Below are 24,825 nucleotides of genomic sequence, written 5' to 3'. Positions count from 1 at the left end.
GTGTCATACCCACCCTCCAACTCTCACGTCAAAGGGCAAAGCCAAGTGGGTCAGTGTTTAGTGAGACGCACTTGGTGCTGTATGTGGGTCTGAGTCCTCACTGAGACCAGATTGCTAGTGCACCCCCACTTCTCTACCATGAAGAACACTGGGAGAACACTGCCAACCACAAGGTGCGAGGAGAGTCTTTATCAAGAACCAGAGTGTTCTGTACAATGACCTGACTCTCAGATTCCTAGATGTCTGTCATTTAAGCTGCCCAGTCTAAAAAAAAAAAGTTTTCCATCTATAAATGTTTTTACAGTAGCCAAGGTACTGTCATATACCCAGGCCTAGAGCTGAGGCAGAACTCAAAGTGAGCCCTCACTACCCATCACCTCAGTTTCTAGCCCCTTGCACTAAATACACAGCCAACTGATTCCCAGATGACTACTATTACCAGAAACACTCAATATGGAAAGGCACTTCAGCAGGACAGGACAGAGCCACAGTTCTCCTGTGTCTCCCACTGGGTCAGTGGTTCTTAACCTGTGGTTGTAATCTCCTTTGGGAGCTGAACAGGGGTCAGCTAGGATTATCAGAAAACACAGATATTTGTATTATGATTTACAATAGTAGAAAAATTACAGTCATGAGGTAACAACGAAATAATTGTATTGTTGGGAGTCAGCACAGCATGAGGAACTGTATTAAAGGGCCGCAGCATCGGGGAGGTTGAGAACCACTCCCTACTCTAGCGTGAGGCACTCAGGTGAAGTTCTTTGTAAAGGTTTTGGGAGCTGTGTGTGCTTATGCCCTCTGGTGACCATCCTGTTCGACCCCAGCACAAGGCTCTCTTAAACCTGGTATAAGCTGTTGTCTGAAGACCATTTAATCATAGGCTTTCAGGATTCCTGTCAGTTTACTTTCAGTGTGATGGGAACTAACCTCTTCTGTTGGTGCAAATCAAAGCAAACAATAGAATTTTAGGCAACTTACACACAAAGGCATAAACACCTCTATGCATAAGATGAAATGTAAACACGTTTGATGGAGGAGGATTTTCTCAGTGATACTAAGGGTAGAACCTAGTGCCTTGTGGATTCTAGGCAAGCACTCTAGCACTGAGCTTCATCCACAGTCCAGAAGAAAGCATGGTTTGAAGCCACAGTGATATAATCCTCAATGGGTTAAGTCAGGAGAAAAAAAAAAATGCCCCGAGGTGTTTAAAAATCAACCCAATTGTATTCTCTTTAAAATAAAATCACAAGTTCCATTTAGCTGGAAGGAGAGCAATCAGATGTGAGCTAAAACTCTCACATCCTGAGTGAGGAAAGGGACCCTACAGGAAAGGGCATCACGTCTCTACTTAAGAACAGTAATCCTGCTTTGTACACAGTGCGGTATATGCAGTCTGTTTAGCAGCTACAGGAGGACCTCTCTCGCCGAGCCCGAAGCCAGGCTGGCAGCCAACCAGCCCCAGAGGTCTTCCCTTCTCCACCCTCCACTGTACTGGGGGAACAGAGGTGCATGCTGGCCCCTGGCTTTTAAAGTTGGTGTGCAGACTAAACTTAGGTCCTCATACTTGTGCAGGAAATATTTTTATGCAGTGAGCCATGTTCCCAGTCCAAGAACAGAAACATTGAGCCCACTTTAGGATAGTGAAAACAAGGAGAGAAAACTGTAACTGTGTTTCACAATGGCAATCATGTTAACAGAGTCAGGAAATGGTGAATGTTCTACCTGTTACTTTAGCTAGCGTTTCCAAAGAAAGAAAAGCTTTAAAAAAAATCCCCTGAATTCCTTTCCTTCAAATTTTGCCTGCTTGTTGCTCAAAATAACACATGGAATAAAGAGATCCTTTCAGACCTAGAGTATAAAGTAGCTGCTATAGCAGGCCCAAGAGTCATCAGCACACTGCAGGCTGACTAGAAACTGGACAATGGCTTCTGTTCCCCCATCTTGCATTCAGCTTTGGTTCCAGTGTGTGGCCATTCGATGTTGCTTCACTAGGCTGGGTTCATAACAGGTTTTTAATCTATAAGCCTCTCAATTTCTTTGGCTGATGTGAAAAAGAACTTAGGGCAATTAAAGAGCCAGTGGTGGCTAACAGAAGACAGAGGTGTCATGGAAGCAGTCATCGGCTGCATTCAAAGAGATCTGAAGCCACTGGACTGCATCCAGGAGACCAGCCCCATGCTGAAATCCAAGTTGCACAGGATAAACTAGGCACGAGCAAGCGCTAGCTGGCCGGAGCAGAGATGCACTGAGCACAAAGGAAGAGAAAGCTTAGCCTGGAGACAGACGAAGGGATCAGGACAGCTGACATCAACTACAGGAGCCTCTACAGGAGCCAGTAAGGCTGTGTGGTTCCAGAGAGTGGGAAACTCTGGACCAACATGCAGCAGTCAGTCACTAGGAGTCAAGATAAAGAAATCAGGGAGCCCCTGCTGGTGGAGTGAGTTACTTGAGCCACAATAGGACATGTTAAAGGTAAGTGCCTGGTGGTAAAGCTACAGGGGGGTTGCTGCCCAAGGGTGAGGGTGGACTCGGTTGACCTGCAGACTGAGCATGAGGCCCAGGCAAGAGGCAGCTTACCTGGCAGAGGGAAATGTTCACATAGGGCTTTGCCTGAGCATGTAAGCCTGCCTTGGCTTCCCTCTTATCACCATGCACAAGCAGGATCGGTTTTTTCCTGAAAAGAGATCAGAAATGTTTAAAACACACTGGTTACAAAGCTGGTTTCTTGCTTCATTGAGGAATACAAACACCTTATCCATACTGTTTGTTTCTGGCCTTTGTAGCTAATGGCTAATGACTGTCAGGGCACACTCATTACTTCCCAAGCCTGGTCTGCTATGATACAGGTGAGTTGTAACCCTACAAAGTTCTTCCTTCTCTCAGAAGAACACATAGCAGGTTATGTGCAAGTGTTTAAGAAGGAGTCAACTAAACATGGGTGAGTGAGATGGTTCAGTGAGAAAAGGGGCTTGCTGCCAAGGCTAATGACCTTCAGTACGATGCCCTGGAACCAACATGGCAGAAGGAGAGAACCGATGTCTACAACTTGTCCTCTAACCACAGTGCATCTTGGCATGTACAAACCCACACACAAACACACTCACACATGCAAAATAAATAAATGAATGAATAGAAATTAGTAAAACAAACAAACAAACAAACAAACCCAAACTGACAATGATTGCTGACTAGATGTTTCCTTTCCCCCTTGTCTTAAACCACTAACAGTTTTACATTTCACCTGCACGTATTCACCGAGCTCCTGTTATATGCTCTCTATACTGTGCAAGATCCAGCACACAAGAGCAAACAGGCTGAGCCCTCAGTAAGGTACAGGCTTGCTAACAGGCAGTGAGACAATGAAGTAGAGCCCTGGGTATACTGCACTTTCAAATTCTAAAGACCATAAACATCTTCTTAAGAACACATTAAAAGGACTTTTTCTGTCCACTTATTCTAAGACAGGATCTTGATTCATATTGCAGGCTGGCCTGAACTCGATGCATCGCCCAGACTAGGCGTAAACTCCGTAATTCTCCTTCCACAGCCTCCCCAGTGCTGGAATACGGACACAAACCACCATACCTGGCTTTAAAAGGTTTTTAAGAGATACTTCAACTTCTTCAGCTAATCCTTAGAAATCAATGTATCTTTACAAACTCTCCTCAAGCAAGGCAAACAGGAGTTTTCTCTCACAAGCACCAAAGTAAGATAAACACCGCAGCCGCAGCCGCACTTAGGTTATTAGGTCATCCTGCCGAAGGCAACATTCAACTAGAAAGCACCCCAGGGCACGGCCATTCAGGCACCGCCTGGCTGCTGAATCCCCTTGCCACACAAACAGACGTAGCACACACTCCTAAAGCTTCCCAACCTAGAAAGATGGTGGAAGCAGCACGCCACACAGAGAAACATATAAGACATGCGCATGTGCTAGGGTCACTCGTCATTCAAATATCAGGGCACTAAGCATGAAGACAGATGTTGAAGCGCTCGCTCAACCATGCCTTCAGATTTAATGTTCTGTGGCTGACTACAGAAGGGCAGCACTCACACACAGTGCGACCTCACACATGGTGCAACCTCACACACGGTGCTATGCAGACCCTCAGCACCCGCAGCGACCCACATCTAAGTCTGGGTGATCCCTGAAGTTGCCATGGCCATCACTCTGTAGCTCTGTAGGATCTTCACAACCTTTTGAAGATTTGGGAACAGTCTTCGCAAATTCCCATCTGGTAACAAGGGGTGGGGAGAAGGACTTTGCTAGAGTTGCTGTAACAAAGTGCCACAAGCCAGATGATTTATATCATAAAACTCTGGTGTGCCACAGTTCTGGAAGCAGTTAAGCCTGAGATCTGGTGCCAGCAACCTGGCTCCTGAAGAGGCCTGAGGAAGAACAGGCCTCACTCTGGCTTCAGGAGGCCGCAAGCATTGCTCACCTTACAAATCACACTCCCCTTTCAGTCTCCTCTGTCTGTGTCCAGCTTCTTCTGGTGTATAAGGATCCAGCATGCTGGATTAGTGGCTGCCTAGTGAGCTCACTGCAGCTTGACTCATGATTTCTGTAAAGACTCGACGTATAAATACAGTCACATGTAGAGGTACTAAGGCTTAGAAATCCAAAACATCAATTCAACCCATAAGCAGCACTAAAGGAATTATAGCCTACACTTTGTCAATACTGTGGAAAGGTGACATTTGATTTCAAGGTCCTTGAAACAAAGGGAAAAGGACCAGAAAACAACAGTGTAAACCCAAGGAACACACGGCCAAGAGGAGCTGGAGGCAAGGACCAGATTGCCCCCATATATCCAGTCTCTCTTTTCCTAGCAAAGCCCTGAGCCCATGTAAGACAAGGTGGGCTCAGTTAGAAGACCACACAGCTATTCTTAGCGATGGCTAGTGTCAGGTGACTGAGCTCTGATCCACAAAACAGAAGAGACTCGGGACCAGTCAGACCATCTCAGAGTGGCACAGACGGCATGTGAGTCCTCTATCACTTCCTCCTTTCTACCTGGAACACGGACAAGTGGGCTGGAGGGTAGGCTGCCATCCTGGACCATGAGGTAACTGTGAAGTCAAACGCCAGGGTGGTGGGACAGAATGACAGAAGAGGTGGGTAGCTAGGTCACAGGAAAAACCCTGGTACCCTTTCTAAACCACAGATACCTACTGTTTGTTGCTTAGGCTGGAAAGATTTATTGTTTTAAGCTATTGTTATTTTGAGCTTTCGGTTTATATGCAACTACAACAACTGCTCTTTTATTTGGTCAAATATAAGCCCTTCTGTGACAAAGCTGCTGGGACAATCTGTACATTTTACTTTCTAGAGGTTTGCACAATTGATGCCTTAAACACACCAAGGACCTGATGAAGGACTTGGCACTCATCTTTTTTTCTTTTTTCAGTGTCTTCCTCCATCCACTGACTGTTAGGGATTCTGCACAAGTCTGTGTTTTGAACACAGACAGCTGTGTGTCACTGTATGCAGCTGCATTGCTTCACAGGAGGCTGAAGGGTGGCCAGAGGCAGTACTGAAGCTCTAAACCACCTTAGCCTGGGTAAAGAAAGGAAGGCCACGGTCCCTTCCTAACACCAGAGACAGTTCTGGAAGAATCATTAGGAAAGGAGAGCTCTGCCATGCTTAGCCGTGTGTGACATGCTGGCCACATCTGGGTACATGCACACATCTAGATACCACAAGATCCGACTGTAATCCTTCACATTAACTTTGCCCATGAAGCCCTGTCACTGAGTTGGAATTTGTACTTACTTCTAGACAGAACCAAGTGGACCATTCTTAGGTCTATGAAAACAATGTGTATGACTGACTAGGTAAAAACGTGTTCTCTGCAGAGAAGGTAACTCATCTGGTATGTGTTAGCACTGGACACACCTAAGTTTGATTTTCCAGAACCCATGTAAAAGATGCCAGGCATGGTGGTGTACACTTGTAATTCCAAGGCTGGAGAAGTGGAGGTAGGCAGATCCCTGGGACTGGGCCAACAAAAGAAGCTGCCTCAAAAAACACAATACATAAAATAAAATATAAAAGAAAGAAGAAGATGGCTCCTGAAGATCAACACTCAAGCGCGCGCGCGCGCGCGCGCGCGCACACACACACACACACACACACACACACACACACACACACACGCGCTAACTAAAATGCTGTTCTCCCAAAACAAATGTTTTGCTTACAATGATGTCAAGTGAAATATGGAGAAAAGATGGACGGCTAGTCTGCGAAGTGCAAGGCTTGCATTCGACAGCACTGCCTGAGTGACTGGCATCCTAGGACTCACCTGAATTCCGGTGGATATTGCTTTATGAGCCAGTCCACGTCAAAGCAGTAGTTAAACTAGATGGGCAAAGAAAAGTAAGTCAGCCGCAGGTACACTCACGAGAACTGCTATTAAACAGAAAGGATCTCTCATGCAACCACACGCTACAGTGTTCATAACCCTAGTCCGTTATGCTGCAGCTTGCAAAAGACAACCCAAACTTCGTCTTGAAGAACACTTGGTTAAAGGAATTTGCATAAATGGAACCAGATGCCCAAAGAGGTTCTAAGGATATCAGCTGCGTATAACTGGACAACATCTCTATTCGACAGCAGTGTTACTACATTATTTCTTATTATTTTCAGGGTTACAGAGCTTCCCTAAAGCGACAGAGATAAAGATCCTAGGACTTTTAGGAATGGACACTTCCTTTCAACACAACTTCTCAGCTAGCCTGGTACACTCTCACTTGTTTATAATTAGCACCCACTAACCACAGGTTCCATAGTGTCTTTACTGAAGAGGAGGCCTCCTCTTAATGCACAGCCAATCCTGGGCACAGGAGCTCAAGTCTAGCTGAGAGAGAATGCAGATGCACCTCATTTGGCTTTGACTCAGAGATCAAGCCCCATCATATAGGAAGGTGGCATCTTTGCTTGCTTGAGGAACAAGACCCTTTTTTTCCTGACAGTCCTTAAGCTTTGGGACCTTTATGATGACTTCTTAGCACCAAGGGTCCAGCTCAGTGTGGCAAGAGCCTTAGAACTTGCAGAAGTAGTCATGAATTCTACTCCTCCTCTGGTCGCTCGCTGCAGAGGACCATTTTCCTACAGCAATGCAAACCGGACTTGGTCTTCACCATGCCACCCACCCTTCCACAGCAGGCAGCCTCCCGGGAGGTTGGAATTATCTCCCAAGGTTTTTCAGGTAGAAGATGCATAGTGAGCTCTTGGCCAGTCTTTGTGGCCTGATCAAGAGTTAGGTGTTGCCTGTTAGTGGCATCCATGTTCTATGCTGATGGAGGCCGTGGATCCCACAATAAGGCCAGGCTCTGGGCAAAGGTCAGCTTAGGGGACACTGTATAAGACTGAAAAGCCCATCTGCTGTCATTTGTTATATTTTCTTATAAAGTTGCTTAATTGTCTGTCTCTCATCACCCAAAGAAAACACAATTTACCATCAACTCACCTGAGCTGAAGAGACAAGTGTCCCAAACAGAGGGGATAAAATATCTACAACGACAAGACAAATGGATTTGTAGATAAAAGTCCTCTAGATTTCCTAACATACCAAGCACCCTTCCCAGGAGCAGCCGGTGACAGCCAAGAAAAGAGTAACTGGAGAGTCATGACATGGGCGGTAATTCTCTAGAATACTCATGAGGCAATTCTAGGATCTGCTACTTAATATTGACTACACACTCTCTACCACATTAGAGTGCAGAGCTACAATCTAAACCTAAGTCCTGGATGGCTGCTCAGCTTTGGGCGCTGTGACTGTGCCAATCATGACACAGTCTTCGTCCGGGATCTCTGAATCTTCTCCTCCTTCTGCACCACCTATGTCCCAGTGAGAACATTCACACCTTAGCACTCCGGGTCACCTCTGGGGACATTCCACTTGGTTCCCCTCAAGCCTGACTTTGGCTGACTTTGGATAGATTAGGAAGGGCACTGTTTATTACGGATGCCACGATCAACACCATCTTCCCCCTGGACAGGACTTCTTAGGGGCAGACGCTGTTCTTAGCGCTTCCCAGGGAGTTTTTGAGGTAAGGTATTACTCTTTCTGTTTGGATAAGGGGAGTCTCAGAAGAAGACTATGTGTGGCCATTCAACTGGAAGGGTCAGAGTTAAGGTTTGAGCCAGGATGTCTCACTCTAGGTTTCTGGTACCGACTGAGTTGCCTCTGAGAGGGAAGTGGGCTAGATCACTTATCTGTTGTCACTTGGACTTCCTATCCTCTAGACATTGAGCTAACTACTTAGGTACAAAGAGTTTGAAAGAACAAAAATGACCAGTGGGGAAATTCCTCCTCATTTTGAGACCAGCGGAGTTAGGAGATAAGCTATAACCAAGTCTCCCGGCTGGTCCCATCTGCACCTCTAGCTGGTTCAACTTTGCCCATCTCCAGGGTTCACTGGAAGGCCACTGTCCTCCATGAGGTCTAGAGGACCTAGAACTGTGGCTAGTGTTAACCAAATAAATCAAATAGCATGGATTTAGATATCAGAAGAACTGGACTCAAGTGCAGCTCTACTATTTAACAGTATTGTGACCTAGGGTAAGTCATTTCACTTTACCGAACTGCAGATCTGTCACATGCCCAAGGACATTTGATCACTTTATTTGGCTGCTCTGACAGTTAAAATCTCTGTAAAACCCCTATGATGTCGCCTCCCGCTTCTTGGTGCCGACAGCCATGTCACTGCTATTATATTACACACAGCAGCCCTCAGACGCCTCCGTTTCCTGTGTCAGCCTCTCCTAGACAAAGCAAAGCCACCATAACTATCTCCTATGTTTCGGTACTGACGTAAGAGGTGCTCAAAAATCTGTAGAGCTGGACTATGGAATTAAAGCCACCAACGTTTACATACTATACAGCAGAACATAAAGTACTATCATACATTTAATATGGAAAAACTTTATGTTGAGAAAAAACGTATGTCATGACTATGAGCCAGAAAACACATCACTGAGAGAATACTGTCTATCTGCATGCGGTGCCTGCAGTGAGAGAATGCTAACTGTGTCTATCTGCATCCAGTGCCTGTAGTGAGAGAATGCTTACTGTCTCTCTCTGCAGTATGACGATGTGTCTACCTGTGTAGGGTACATGTGCTGCTCACATCACACACCTGCTCCATTCTCAAATCCCACAGTCTTAACCATCGAGCCAACGAGCAGCAAAGGAAGGCATCTGTGACCCCCCCCCCCCCCCGAGTCCATGTTCCGCTGTTCCTCCATGGGATGCAGAGAAACACTTGAGGCCATCCTCTGCCTCATACCTGAAGCATCAGCCTGTGTACAACAGCACGTGTTTTTGCTTCTTTGTCCTAGGAGCCAAAACCAGGCTTTCAAGCAGGGGTTCTCAAACATCACTGGGCACTGCTACGCTCTAGAGGCTGAGGGAGAGTGCAGGTGCAGCCTTGACCCACAAGAGTTTGATTTGACCGATCTACGATTGGACCGAGACCTTGCATTTCCAAGATCTAGGTGATTCTGAAGCTGCTGGCCCAGGACCACACTGGACCACTGTGAAGCTTAGCACACCTAACTAAGTACTACCAGTACTACCAGTCAAGTTTAGTCTTTACTTTAAAGGTTAAGCAATTCTGAGCACAGTGTCAATGACTACCAGGGGCTGAGCTACAGGACCTTGAGGAAGACTCTTGGAATGCCACCAACCTGAGTAAACCATCTACACACACACACACTCAAGGCAAACTACCTCCCACCACCTCCTGACCCCCAGTTGTTAAGATGGGTTCTTTCTAAGCTGTACCCTTTGCTTTATCAACGGGGAGACAGCTCATTAGCTCCTAAAATCCCTTGTTCTTACCCTTGATGTGGAGGGCTTTGGAGTTGTACTTTGCCTTAATTCCTGAGACTCTAGTGAGATAAAACTGGAAGGGGTTCCCCTTATCCAGCATGTCCCAGATGTCCTGGCCTTCCCCTGAGGTCTCGTACTCATCGTCTGCCCTTTGGGGCTTAAGGCTGGCAGGAGGGCTTCTATCCACAACTTTCTGGGCAGAAGTCACATTGGGTGAGGAGACATGGTTTTTCTCTTGAGGCAGCACTCTCTGAGGCTGCTCCTGCGGTGTCACATCTGGCTGCTGTTCATCATCGCTGCTGGAGAGACACCAGCCGAGACCTTCCGGGGAGTCAGTCTTCTGCTTCTTGTGGGGTAGCACCGAGTCTGTGCTGCTGAACTTCACAGGTGAGATCTGTCTCTTGTGTGCAGCCTTCCGGGCCTCTGAGCAGGTGTATGTGGGCTCCTTCGACACTCCCTGCCCAGCCTTGGGGAGAGAGGATGTTGATGGCTTGTCAGGTTTGGGCTTCTCATCCTCACTTTCATCACTACTGGATATTGTCCACTTCCCGTAGCTGCTTTCCTGGGACATTATACTTCTGAAAAGGAATGATGGAAGCATTATTTTCCACTCAGCAGGCAACTGGCCACACAACTTCATGGCTTTCATATTCCGGGTCAGATGGGAGACTGCAAAATACACAGAACTTCTGTCACCAGAGGCTGGGCCACTTACTCAACACCATGATCTCTCATGAAGTATCCCAGCCACCTTCTCCTTCCTGTTGTCTTCCAGTCTAGACCTTGGTCTTAGAAGCCCTCAGAAAGGGAGGTAAGGTAAGGCCATCTTAAGGAACTTTTAAGAGTAACTCAGACCATTTTCATTTCTTATTTTACTTTGGTGTTTGGGGGATTAAACTTAGGGCATGGTGCTTGCTAGGCAAGCTCGCCATTAATTAAAAAAAATATTAGATTTGCTTTTGTGTATATGGACATGTATATGTTGTAGGAGTCGTCTATGTGTGGCATGGTGTGGAGGTCAAAGGACATCTTACAGGAGTCAGTCCTCTCCTTCTACCACAGAGTCCAGGAACTGAGCTCATGTGATCAGGCTTGGCAGCAAGCACCTTTCCCTATTAAACCAATTTACTGGCTCAAGTCTAAATATCTATTTGTTGGGGGGAAGGGTACAAATGGAGGTCAGTGAACAACGTCAGGGAGTTGGTTTCCTTTCTCTCCTAAGTGAGTCCCAGAGATTGAACTCAGGAGGTCAAGCTTAGCAACAAGCACTTTAACTTGCTGCACCATCTTGTTGGCCCACACTTCAATTTTTTAGAGTATAAATAGAATTTATAAATTTATCTTACCTCATGTACAGGCACCCACAAGACTTAGGTGATGAATAAAGCCAGGCATATGTATTAGCTTAGCCAAGCCTGAGGGGCACAGCGAATGACCAGTGCCTGCCATGTGTGCACAGTCTGTCAGCACCGCCGTGAGGAGCTAACTAACTTTACATCATGACCTTACTGTCAGAACTCAGGCTACTCAAACCTGCAGGCAAGGATTTGTACCGAAGCCACATACTTTAGTTTCCAAATCACACACAGTTGGTCTGATTTACAGTCTCTCCCTCAGACGAGGAAAATAGAGGATATATGTACTTTTGGCATTAACTACAAAATGGCATTCAGCTAACTGGGAAAGGACTGAATAGGTTTTCCACAGCTCCTAATGTGCTGCCTTTGACAGATTAATACAAAGCTCTGAGGAAAACTGCAATACATATTCAGAAGTATGTGCTCCTTGGTCTGGGCGACTTCAAGGCTTGCTTCACAGCTGAAAATGATGTAGTATGCATGAGTTGAGTAAACCAAGATAAAAGCAATACACCACAGACCTTGCAACTTTCACCAATTAAAAAAAAAAAAAAATCCCAAACTCCCACAAGTAGGAACGCTTGATCTTATACCAGGTTTTCAAGTAAATACACACGTACATTTCAAGCTTTTAAAAAAAATTGTTTTTAAGGTATTGATCACTTTTCACAATTTCTCTCTTAAACCAGTTTCTTCAGTTAATTCCAGTTGGTTCACACAAGGTCTCATCTGTAAATTACATATTCCAAGGAGCTCTTACACAGAGAGCACAAGACATATCCTCACATCCTTCACAGCTCATTGGTACACTTAACTTCAACTGGCCCGCACACCACTTGACAGCCAAAGTGTGGGGGCTGCAGCGGGGTCACCTGCTCCTGCAGCAAAGGATGACTGTGGCGCAGTATGCAGTTTGAACCCTTGCATCTGCTTTCTAACGTTTTGTGTCAGTTTCTATGATGTTCCAGCTCACTAGAGGCTGTGAGAACCTGGCTTCGGTATCTAACCTGGCTCCTGGTCTCTAACCCACATGGGTTAGGAAGCCAACCAAGCAGTGACAAGGAGGCCGTGGACAGAGCAGCGGCGACACACGGCCTTAAGAGGCTCAGATGTAGGTTATTTATTTGGTCTGTTTTAACTTGCTTGTACCTTTTTATCTTAATGCACACCCACTAGTCTAGACTCTAGAGGCTGGTGGATAGACCTATTTAAGCAGACCTAATTTGTTCTGAAGGGACTACTTAATCTTATGACTTTAAAAGAACCACATAAAGAACAGCTCCGGATGATAATTCTAGCTTCCTTAAATTTTAAATCAACATATGACTCGTGTGTCATCCTTGCACAGCCACCATGCTGATCTTTATCATTCAGAGGCTGGCTGCTGCCAGAAGCACATCCTGCAGAATCCAGAGAGATGCTCACCATCTCTTCCCCAGAAATACAAGGACTGTGGCCTGTATCAGTACATCGGCATCCTGGAACCCCGAAAAGCCTGTGCAACCTCTCGGGTAACTCTAAACTCTTCAGACAATTTCTCCAGTTTTTAGTGTTACCTGCATTTCCTAGAACCACATTGGGGGTGAGGGTTGGGGTGGGGTGGGGCATCCCTACCAATAATGTACAATGAGCTGGTAAAGTAAACAGAAATGAAGTTTCGAAAAAGACATTTCTCAGAAAGCAAAGCCCCCTGTCTGGTCCAGGCTTACACGTACTTTAAGTCTGGAGATGGCTGACATTCAAAACTATGCTGGAGGGCTGTTTACCATGGAAGGAAATAGCTAATGAAATTGTACCTTGTCATTCTGCCCACCAGGTTACCAACCTCATTATGAAAACAAGGTCCTTCTGCTGGAGAGGAACTGCTGCGATGTAAATGTCAAGATGGTGTAGGAAATGGCTTCTAATGTGGAAGAGTGGATCTATTTAATGTGGAAGAGTGGATCTATCTAATGTGGAAGAGTGGATCTATCTAATGTGGAAGAGTGGATCTATCTGGTCAGCATCTGCTTGCACTGCTCCCTGGAACAGGACCAGGTTCCCAGCATGCCAGGAGGCTTAAGGAACCAAGGCCCAGCCTGACACTCCCCATGGCTTTCTTTCCACAGTTTATTTTCTATCTCACCAGGTAGTGCCTAGCATAGCAGAAGTGCAAAGTCACAGTAGCAGTAAGGGACACTGAAAGCATGAGAATACAGGTGTTGTACCCCCTCTACCCACCGAAGTCCCAGCCTGGAATCAGCAGCAGTGATTCCCACAGTGGAGGTAACTGGGACCTGCCACCAACTGAGTACATGACAGCACCCCCCTCCGATTCCAATTTGGTCTCTACTTAAATCAAGGAGAAAGCTGAGTTGTAAAAAATGCTTTACGCCGGGCATGGTGGCACACACCTTTAATCCCACCACTTGGGAGGCAGAGGCAGGCGAATTTCTGAGTTTGAGGCCAGCCTGGTCTACAGAGTTGAGTCCCAGGACAGCCTATACAGAGAAACCCTGTCTCGAACCCCCCCCCTGTCTCGAACCCCCCCCCCCCCAAATGCTTTACATTTTGCTTCTGAACTTCCAGTAGACCCCGGACTCTTCCACAGGCACCTGTAACATTGTTTTCCTGTCAGCAGAATGTAGCTTATGGCTCCATTACAGCTATCATAGCAAAATAAAGTCTACTTTGTAAAAGTATTTACATAGGAGTGGATTCAAATAAATATGAAGAAAATAACAGCATATGTGTAAAGAGAATAAATAAAAACTAAGTAGGCAGGCGAGGCAATGGAATTTGGCAGTGTTGAATATTGCACCAAGATAGGGGAAAAAAAAAAAATCTTATGGAATCCTTCCACCAGGCAGCAAACTCAGAATGTCATCAGAAATTTCCTTAAGGGCTTTTAAAAATGTGCATGAAGGACTAGAGCTTTGAGCGGTGGATAAGAGGGCTTGCCATGAGTTCCAAAGCCCAGCATAATACCTCTGCCTGTGACCCCAGCATTGTGATAAAGTCAAGCAGGTCTGCGAGTTCACTGGCCAGCCACCCAGAAAGAAAAATGCCGCCATCTTCAGGTTCTGTGAGATCCTGAATCACTAAAACAGGGCAGAGCGCAACGGAGGAAGATACTCCGAAACTGCCTGTAGAGGTGAACATACACGCACATGCGCGCACACACACACAGATGCAAAAAAAAAAGCACTCCACTTAGAACCTTGCCTCCACCATTCCCCGGTTGGCTGTGCAGACCCTGTGTTTCTTCTATGTAGACACTACTCCTCAGACATTTATGACGGAGGCACCAGATTCCTCCAAGGTGGTCCTTCCTCTGAGCCCGGAAGTAAGCAGAATTGAGAACTGAGAATAAAGAGTTCAGCTTCTATCCCAGACAGGTTTAATTTCAGGGTGAAAGGCACAAATTAACATATAAAAAGCCTAAAAGTCAAGATGACTACAGATGCTCACATTTTACAGGGATAACTTTCTTTGGAATCATTTGTGGCGTAGCATGTGAGACCTGGGAGGGAAAGGAATCCACGGGCTAAAAGGCAGGTGAGCAACATTCCAGACAGACGGAATCCAACCTGCTGAAGGCCAGGAGGTGGTAGCTAGGATCTAACTGTAACATAGGAATGGTTCAGAAAGAAGGGGTGGGGACAGTAAGGCAAGTTAAAAGCCGAATTTTATTCTAAAAACAATGGGACTCCCAGTGCGTGTTTTAGTAAGAGTGCCTTGGCCCGTCTAATCTTTTAAAATGATCATATCCAGCACAACATTGTGCACACGTGGCGATAAGGACGCTTCTGCAAGAGCTGGGCTGTGGGGCGCTGACGATGGTCAAGGAGCAGTAATTTGGGGGTACAGTAAGCAAATCGTAGAGCTGCCAACGTTCCCCGGGCGCTCAGCTCTGCCCAGACACAATTCCAAGCGTGCAGACTCATTTCACCCTCAAGACAGCCCTATCTCTCGGCGGTGTGGAGCGTGGTCCACGGAGGGAGCGAAGGCCAGCGGCTCTGCAGCGCGTCCCAAGGGTTAGGAGCGCAGGGTCCGGGGCTCCCGGGACTCAGAGCAGAGGAACCCTGCCCAAGGACCCCGGCCTCGCCGCTCTCCTCGCGGTCCGCACCGAGCCCTGCTGGCCTTCCACTACCACATCTGATCGCAGCGGCCAGCGCGCCGCCATGAGGAGGGCGGGCGCAGAGTTACCGCCGCCGCCGCCAGAGCCCGCCCCGAGCCGGCGCCCACAGCCGCAGACACCTACCTGACCCGCCAGGCCGCCGCCGCCGCCGAGACCACGCCCTGCGGCGTGCCCGCGCATGCGCGCAGTTCAAACTCGCCGGCGCCGCCGCCGGGCCAGCCAGCCGCTTCGCCTTCCGGAAGCTCCCCCACTGGGTCCTAAAGGCAGCCTCCTTTGCCTGAGACTTAACGAGGACCAGAAAAGAGATGAGTGGGCGCCTCCCTCTCTGCTAGTTCCCTGTTGAAAGAAGAGAGAAACATAAAGCTGTGGCTAGCTTCTCTCTCGTAGTTAATTTGCAAACAACGACTCCATTCTGTGGATGCTTTTAGGCAGCTTCAGGCTCTCAAGGCTAAGACAGTGGCGTGCTCTGGGAGATGGGTGAGCGGAAGAAAAAGGCAGCAGCTTCAGACTTTAAAATCGACTGCTAGATAAAAAGTTAAATGAGTTCCCATAAGACTCAGAACCTCCTTTGAAGGTTTCTCCTTTGAAACGGGCATGTTCTTGTCAATCTCACTGATTTGTCAGGAGGGTAGAGGATATTCCTCATCTTCTATAAAGATGTCTGGTATGGGATTCTTGTGCTATTCCTTAAGTCAGCCTCACGTCAGGCATCGCCTTCCGAGGGTTGAATAATTAATTCAGTGTACACACTCAAAACGGGTCAATCGTTTAATTGTCCTAGACACAGTGTTACGTGCCAGGGTTACCAAGAGGGTGAAAATAAACATAGTAGCTGATCTGCGAAGGCCGTCTTGTAATTTAAAAATGAATCTTGGAGTTCACTCAATATTTGTGTGTGTTTGTGTGCTTTTTTCCCCACATTCTTCGTGTGTCTCCTACCAAATCTAGCAATGACACGGTCGGAATAATCAAAGGGAGTTTATTGAAAGTTTGGGAGAGAGCCTGAGAGCAATCAAAACGAGTTAAGAAAGCACAGAGGTACCAGACCACCCTCACTGGCTCTCAAGGAGTCAAGAAAATCCGGGAGGGGCGGGGCCACGATCTGGGGGCGGGCCTGAGGCCCCTCCCCGTTGTTAAACAGCGCCTTTAACCAATGACAGTACGAAATCAACGCCAGTGGCTCGGAGGCTGGCCAATGGCAGGAGACGTTGGAGTTGCGCGGCGAAGTTGAGTCCCAGCGGCGGTGGGCGAGGCCGCAGTGGGCGGTCTGTGTTTCTGCTGCACTGGGGAGCCGTCTGGCTTGGTCTCGGTGTCGGTGGGGATGTTCTTGTCACAGGCAGGCGCAAGGCCGCGAGCAGGCGAAGCCAGCGCCTCAGAACGCAGGAAATGGGTGGAAGTAGGTGTGGGAGCGCGACCCGAGTTCGGACTTAAGCCTGACCAGGGCCACTTCTGTCACCCCTCTTGGTCTCCCTCCTCCACCGGGTTCTGGCATAGCTGCAGGACTCTGCTCACATCCCCGCCCACCACACTGTCCACGGATAATCACCTCGACCTTCATTCCCTTTCTCAGACCTTCCCAATCCCAGGACTGAGCTTTCGCGTACAGTTTATTCTAGCGGTTTAGAGGAATGGATTTGTCAGCCCCTTAAACTTGGTCAAGTTCCTTAAACTTTGTGGAGAGGGCACAGAGGGAAATCTTTAGGCGATTATATTGCTTGAGAATTAAAACTAGAGTACTGAAACCGCACCTTGAACCAGGTTGAGTTTAAGATGTTTATGTTTCTGGTTTCTGGCTTAACTAACTGTAGATATTTAATATTCCTTAGGTATTTAAAGCATGCGATGAAGACAACAAAGGCTACCTAAGCCGAGAAGACTTTAAGGTTGCGATTGTAATGCTGTTTGGGTACAAGCCCTCCAAGGTTAGAATGTTTTCTCTCTTCCCCTTTTCCGCTTCTCTCTCCCTCTTCTCCATTCTTTGGATGGGGCAGATAATGCTGTAGAAATGAATCCTAAGAAAACTGGCCAGAAGTACTTTCTGATATCTGTAGAGCAATCTCTGATTTATAAGCCTAAAATGTCTCCAACACTGAATTCCGCGCAAACCCCTCCCCCTTTAAAGGCCCAAACATGCTCAAATTTGGTATCTATGTCAGTAGAGCCAACAAATAACCATAAGAAATATGGGGTGGTAGAGAGAGGGAGGCCAGGAGGGGAAGGTGGTCTTGTAAGAGGAAGAATCCACCGGCTAGCTGATATGTATAGTAAAATTACCGAGTGGCTTTGTTTAATTGGTAAAATTAATATGTTCATACAGTCCACAAGATCCCTTCTTTTTCCACTAGACTAGGATCCCACTTATCAGGGGTTAACCAGTTTCTTCTGTATTGTTCTACATATAGGCATAGGCACACTTCTACTGAAGTTCCATACTGTTTTATCTTAACATCCGTTTCCCACTTAGCAACAAACCCAAAGCACGACGTTGCCATCTTAAACTAGAGTTGTACAATATTGCCTTTAGCCAGTTTAGCCTTGTTGTTGTTGTTTGGACTAACCTGCAAGCATTGTCTCAGCATCAGTTTACATCTCCATACACCCATAGATCATGTCTTGTGGAATACATGTGCACACGTGCCTCTCTCTCTCTGTCTCTCTCTCTGTCTCTCTGTCTCTGTCTCTGTCTCTCTCTCTCTCTCTCTGTGTGTGTGTGTGTGTGTGTGTGTGTGTGTGTGTGTATGTGTGAATAAATCGTAGATATGTAATTGCTGTACCTGGGAGCATTCGATAGATCAGGAATTCAAGGTAAATTTGGACTACACAATAAGACAACATTTTAGAACAATGACAAACAAACAAAGATACCAAAATTCTTAGAAATATAATCGCTAAGTCTCAGGATGAATTTAATTATCTTTCTATTTTTTTTCTTTATTGAGAGAGGTAGGTAGATAGATGATAGATGGATGGGTGGATGGATAGATAGATAGATAGGCAGGCAGGCAGGCAGGCAGGCGATTGTGGCCCAGTGAGTTTCCTTAGGCTGGTTTACAGAAGGTGGGCACCTTACAGAGCCCCTCTGCCTTCCCTGGCAGGGTTTTGACAGGCCAAGTCTTGTAATCACAGATGTTGTGAATTCAATGGTGCAGAAACCACATGGTGCTGAGAAGCCAGCACTGCGCGTCACTGCCCCCACTTCTTCTGATTCTTACTCTTTCCACCCTGTTTCTTCCACACGTTCCCTGAGTTCCACAAGTGCCCCCCCCTGGAGGGTGTACCTCAGTAATTAGACCACAGCTGAACCCCAGCGAACCTTCTACTTGAGTATGAGAGTTCCCTATTTACCCCTGTCTCTGTGCTGTTCTGCTTACCTGTTACGAGCAGTCTAGAGATGGATCCATTCTTGTTAAGCTACTGAACTGGAACTAATCAGAGTCAACACACTGTCCAAATACAAAAGAGTAAACCACAACCATCAAGCCGAAGGAGCACTCAAGTCTGCCTAGAATGCCCCCAAACTCCTTTCCCCAGAACTCACAGTTAGGGCTCTCCTGCTCCTCCTGAGTTGGGGTATCCAGGGACTCTGTGATACCCCATTTCTACATCCTTCAGTGTTCTTGAATGCACCACAATTCCACCACAAATATATTCTGTCCCCCACCCACCCCCATAGGGTTTGCAGACAGCCTGGGGTGGATTCAGAGTGGGTGGAGATTTTTAGCTCCTGAGAGGCCAGCTATGAGATCAGAGTGCTAGCCTGGACTGGCTCTGAAATTGCAGCTGCTCTGCTAACCTGCAATCATTTCACCTGGAGTTCCAAGGCGGGTGACCTTAAATACATTCAAGAAAGAGAAGGTATTTAACAAACAGGAAGGAGGGGAGCAAGATGGATGGGCAGCTAGCGTAGGTGTCATTTATACTGAAGAAGCTCTGTTAATATTCTATGAATCATCTAGGAGCCCTTTGTGGCTGTAGGACAAGATATGCTCTGGTGTTCTCCTGGATGCGCTGGCAGTAAAAGTGGAGAGAATCCAGATGGAAGTGGGTTCAGAGGAGTCCGTGGAGACAGGGGCGGTGGGCAAATTGCGTTTGAGGTGGTAACTGGTGTTCCCTGTACAGTTGATTGTTAGATACTATATGGAGTTCTAAGCTTCTACCTCTTAAATACAGGAACCTCATTGGGGTAGAGAGGTGGGGGTGGGGCTCGAAGGAGATTTAGGCCTCAGTTTATAAGGGGTAGCTCAAATTGGAAGACTAAGTGCCATTCCATAGGAAGCTTCTGGAGTCTGTGAACAACACCAGTCCAGGGAAAGAGCTTTGGGGAAGCCTGTGTTTAAAGATGGGTGGGGAATTCATGACAAAGATGGATTAGGATCCTTGGGGAAGGGTCAGAGGGAAGCCAGGGAGGTGCAGGGACTCAAGATTATGGAAGATTCAGGACCAGCAGCAGAAAAGAAAAAGTCAATTACTGTCAAGGCTTGGCTTCCTTAATGCTTACAAATAAAGCCCCTATCACCAATGGGAGGGAAGTGCTTCTGTATGAATATTTACTGGAAGCAGATCCCAGAGCTTTACAAGTGGTGTGTTCTCACCACAATGTTTTATGTTGTTTAGGCAAAAACAAGCAACACTCTAGAAGAGATCAAACTGTTAACAGTGGTGTCTACTAAACTTAGCAAGCTCTATACATCATGTTTCTGCGCTGATCATGTGTCACTGTTTTATTACATTACCTTCTTTTACTAATAGGCTCTTCCTGTGTAGCTCATGCTGGCTTCAGTGTCTCTCTTCCTGCCTCAGTCTCACAAGTGCTGGAATTGCACCTGGAATGAACCCTCCTCACGGGCTTGGGTTACCTTTAGCATCAGGAAAATTGAAAAATAAACCTATTGTAACAACTACTTGTTTTTTTAAGAAAACAGAAAGATTTTAGGTTATAATCTGTATAAGATGGCCAAAGTGATTTCATATATTTAAGCTATTGGTCAGTGGAATGAAAAGTTAGGGACCATTATGGCAGATCTATATTTGTTGTATATGTTAAAGAACAAGAAAAATGGCCACCATAAGGTTAAGTAAAGTTATTGTCTACTGTGTTCAATAAAGTTGGCTTCACATAAAACACTTGTCTTCCCTTAGCCTAGGAATTCAGAACTTGTACTTTGAAACATCTGATAAAATTTCATGTTCTCTTAATCTTTCCTCTTTTCTAGATAGAAGCAGATGCTGTGATGTCTTCAGTAAATCCCAACACTTCTGGTAATACAAAAGTTATTATTTTTTAGTAGATGGTCAAAAAGCTAAAATTAAGAACAATGTGATGAAAACATGTAGTTGTATCTCATTTAAAAAAAGCTTTCGATGGAAAAGAAAATTTGCTAGTACAAAGTAATGGGATTCATTATAGTATTTTCATACACGTTTGTCCTTACTCATCATGATTCCCTCCCCCCTCCCCCACTGCTGGTTCCCTTCCTCACCTCATGTCACCCAACCCTGCTTTCTTGCCACATGAGTTCTTTAACTTTCTCTTCTTTCTTCCTCAATGTCTTAGTCAGAGTTTGTATTCCTGTACAAAACATCATGACCAAGAAACAAGTTGGGGAGGGAAGGGTTTATTCAGCTTACACTTTCACATTGCTGTTCATTACCACAGAAAGTCAGAACTGGAACTCAAGCAGGTCAGGATGCAGGAGCTGATGCAGAGGCCATGGAGGGATGTTACTTACTGACTTGCTTCCCCTGGCTTGTTCAGCTTGCTTTCTTATAGAACTCAAGACTACCAGCTCAGGGATGCCACCACCCACAACAGGCCCTCCCACCCTTGATCACTAATTGGGAAAATGCAGTACAGCTAGATCTCATGGAGGCATTTCCTCAAGGGAGGCTCCTTCTATGTGATAACTCCAGCTTGTGTCACAGTTGACACACAAAATCCCCTTTTGTACACCTACTTAAGATCTCTTCATTCCCTCTCATGTCCCCTTCCAGTTTCATAACCAATACATGAATTAAAATCTGAGTTTCATATTTGAGAGTGTTAGTCTGAGTTTGGCTTATTTCACTTAACATGTAGTTCTGTTAATTTCCTGCAAATGCCATGACTTCATTTGTCTTCATGGCTGAATAAAATCCCACTGTGTTTTATATTTTCTTGATGCCTTCATCTTTTGATGACCATCTACGCTGGTTCCATTTGTGAAGTCTTGTTGACAGCTCAGCAGTAAGCAGGGATGTCCAAGGCTCTCTGGAATGATTAGCTTAGCCACATGGTAATTCTAGCTGCAGGCTTTAAGAAACCTCTGCTTCTTTCTTTGGTGGCTGCATCAGTTGCATTCTCACCAGCAACAACCCAGGGTTCCTCTTTCCCATTGTATTGTTTGTTAGTTATTTTTTCTTATTGGTATCATTTGTTATACATTATGTTGGGTTTCATGAAGATAATTTCTTTCAAGTGAATCATGTACTTTGACCATATTTACTGTCTTTCCATTCCTTTCCTATAGCCCAACTTTTGTCCTCTCCCCATTAATCTCCTTCTTTCTCTCAAAATTTTTTTTTGTTTTTATGCCATGTGCATGGCATGTGCGTGTGCATGTGCGTGTGGGTGTGTGTGTTGGGGGGGCTTGCAAATATGAGAAAATTAGTCTTTATATGCCTGGCTTATTTAATTTAATGGTCTCTAGTTGCACTTATTTTATTTTTCAGATAACAACATAGTTTTATTCTTTTTATGGCAGAATAAAACTACTGTATATAAATACCACATTTTCTTTATCCATTCTTTGGTGGATGGACACATAGGACAGTGGCATACCTTTGTGATTATAGTGGTGCAAGAAATATTACATGTAGTGTATTTGTCAGGATTCTCTAGAGTAACAGAACTTATAGAATGAATCTTTATCTATCTATATATTGAGAAAAGGGGTTTTTAGAATGACTCACAGGCTGTGGTCCAGCTAATCCAACAATGGCTGGCTATGAATAATAGAAAGTCTAAGAATCCAGAAGTTGCTCAGTCCATGATGCTAGGTGTCTCATCAGTCTTCAGTAGCTGTTGGAACCCTGAAGAAGTCGGCTCTAATGGCTGTGAAAGAGAGGACTTGGTAGCAAGGCAGGGGCAAGCAAGCAAAGAGCAAAAGCCTTCTTTCATTTCCTTATGTGTATAGTTCAGAATAGAATATGGAATAGAATATATATATAGGATGTGTAGTTCAGATTAACGGTATGTATATTCCCACTTCAATATCTGGATTAGAAGTGGATCTTCTTACTTCAAATTAAGCAAAAATCCCTCAGAGGTGTGCCCTCCACTTTTTGGATTATTGTTAACTCCAGTGTAGTCAAGTTGACAACCAAGAATAGCCATCACATGAAGGTATTTCTATGGTATGTTAATTCACAGTCCTTTAGAAATATACCCCAAAGGGGTATATTCTCATTCTCTATTCTTATTTAGTGTGGCCATTTAAGTATTGGAGGAGTAACACAAGAGAAGGAACTGAAGGGGATACAAGAAAGAAACAACCCACTTTATGCTAATCTGTAGATGAGGAGACCCTAAAGCAGTGGTTTTCAACCTGTGGGTTTCAACACCTTTGACAAGCCTCTCTCTCCAAAAATATTTACATTATGATTCATAATAGTAGCAGAGTTACATTCATGAAGTAGTAACAAAAATAATTTTATGGTTGGGCATCATCACACATAAACTGTATTCAAGGATTGACGCATTAGGAAGATTGTGAAACACTGCCCTAAAGGCTCCATCAGAAAACTCTTAAAAATGACATTCAGCAAAGTGGTAGAATATAAAATCAAAAGTCAAGAATCAATAGCTTTTCTCTATATAAATATTGAACATACTCAGAAAGAAATCAGGAAAGCAACCCCATTCATAATATTAAAAAACAAAACAAAACACAACACCCAGGGATAAACCTAACAAAACAAAACAAAAAACAAACACACACAAAAAAACAAAGATTTCCCCACCATAAATTTTAAATCAGAGAAGAAATTGAAGTTGAAGCTGAAAGGTAGAGACATCTCACTCATGGATTGGCAGAATCAACATTGTAAAAATGGGTATACTGGCAAAGACAATCTACAGATTTATTGCAAGCCTATCCAAATATCTCCATTGGACTGGAGGTGTAGGGCTCAGTACTTAAAGACCACTAGGTGTTCAGGGCACCAGACATTACCTGTGTGCTGTTCCAAGAGGAGAATACTGTCTTCAGAAGCAACCACAGTTGATGGATAGGCCTAGTATATAACTGTAGTAATAGTCAACCTTAAAAAGTCACTTCTGAATGAAGGATCTCAGGACTGTGTGTACTAAGATATGATAAGCTAAACTAAGATGTACTGTGTATACTTAAGGAAGCAGTAACAGATATAATGACTTGACAGAACTCTTTATGTGAACTTCGTTCAGAAGCAGAAGCACTGAGCAGCACGTTGAGGGGAAAAGTTAATTGTTAATAGTACTTAATATTTTTTTAAAACTAAAGATTAATAATTAAGTAGCAAAATGATATTTGGAAGGGGGAATGAGACAATAAAGTATGAATAGACAAAAAGTATTAATGTATGGGTGTGATGGTTTGTATATGGCCCAGGGAGTGGTACTACTAGAAGGTGTGGCCCTGTTGGAGTATGTGTGTCATTGTGGGTGTGGGCTTTAAGACCCTTGACCTAGCTGCTTGGAAGACAGTCTTCTGCTAGTAGCCTTCACATGAAGATGTAGAAATCTCAGCTCCTGTACCATGCTTGCCTGGATGCTGCCATGTTTCTGTATTAATGATAATGGAATGAACCTCTCAATTTGTATGCCAGCCCCAATTAAATGTTGTCCTTATAAGAGTTGCCTTGGCCATGGTGTCTGTTCACAGCAGTAAAACACTAACTAAGACAATGGGTTATAGGTGGGACAGGGTTAATATGTGAGTTAGACACATGATAAGTAGTAGAGGAAATATAGAATAGGTACAGCCAAAAACCCCAGATATTCAGAAAAGCCATCTGATGAGCCATTGAAGTCACATCCAGACAAGTTAAAAGCCAAAACCATAGAAGTATGATCGTTGTAATCATCAATTTGATATACTCTTGAACCAACTAAGAAGAGATTCTCAATGAGGGATTGTCTAAGTCAGATTGGCACATGGGCTTGTCATGGGAGGGGTGGCGGCATTGATTATATTAATGTGAGAAGACCTGGCCCACTGTGTGGCACCATTCCTGAGTTCGGGAATCAGGGCCTGTGTAAGGGGAGGGCATGAGCTGAGCACAACGCACACACCAGTGTTCACTTTCTGCTCTTGACTGTGCCTGTGGCTGGGTGCTTGTTCTTGCCTTGCCTTTCCCCCAGCCATAAACTATGGCCTGGATTTGTAAGTTGAATAAAGCCCCTTCCCCTAAGGTGCTTTCTGTTGGGCTTTCCTTTTTCCTTTCCTTTCCTTTCCTTTCCTTTCCTTTCCTTTCCTTTTCCTTTTCC

The 24,825-nt window shown here is 45.3% G+C and overlaps 2 protein-coding genes across 5 annotated transcripts in view; one reads left to right on the top strand and one right to left on the bottom strand.

Annotated features, from left to right (window-relative positions):
- The window catches only part of Tdp1 (tyrosyl-DNA phosphodiesterase 1), a 68,281-nt gene extending 52,806 nt beyond the window's left edge, over positions 1 to 15,475 (bottom strand). For 2 of the 3 annotated variants that reach the window (XM_021201985.2, XM_029541205.1), the window contains exons 1-5: positions 15,444 to 15,475; positions 9,852 to 10,420; positions 7,476 to 7,519; positions 6,309 to 6,364; positions 2,578 to 2,674 (exon numbers count right to left, since the gene is read on the bottom strand). In XM_021201985.2, coding sequence (XP_021057644.1) covers positions 2,578 to 2,674; positions 6,309 to 6,364; positions 7,476 to 7,519; positions 9,852 to 10,413 — 759 coding nt within the window. In that variant the 5' untranslated portion in view covers positions 10,414 to 10,420; positions 15,444 to 15,475. Of the gene's footprint in view, positions 1 to 2,577; positions 2,675 to 6,308; positions 6,365 to 7,475; positions 7,520 to 9,851; positions 10,421 to 14,650; positions 14,732 to 15,443 lie in introns of those variants that run through there. The other variant, XM_029541206.1, reaches the window with a different exon arrangement.
- Positions 15,476 to 16,562: 1,087 nt separating this feature from the next.
- The window catches only part of Efcab11 (EF-hand calcium binding domain 11), a 159,908-nt gene continuing 151,645 nt past the window's right edge, over positions 16,563 to 24,825 (top strand). The window contains exons 1-3 of one of the 2 annotated variants that reach the window (XM_021202412.1): positions 16,563 to 16,716; positions 17,147 to 17,242; positions 20,534 to 20,579. In XM_021202412.1, coding sequence (XP_021058071.1) covers positions 16,642 to 16,716; positions 17,147 to 17,242; positions 20,534 to 20,579 — 217 coding nt within the window. In that variant the 5' untranslated portion in view covers positions 16,563 to 16,641. The remainder of the gene's footprint in view (positions 16,717 to 17,146; positions 17,243 to 20,533; positions 20,580 to 24,825) is intronic. The other variant, XM_021202413.1, reaches the window with a different exon arrangement.

The sequence above is a fragment of the Mus pahari genome, chromosome 7 (assembly GCF_900095145.1).
Source record: "Mus pahari chromosome 7, PAHARI_EIJ_v1.1, whole genome shotgun sequence".
NCBI lineage: Eukaryota > Metazoa > Chordata > Mammalia > Rodentia > Muridae > Mus > Mus pahari.
This window is presented reverse-complemented; position numbering and strand designations above follow the sequence as displayed.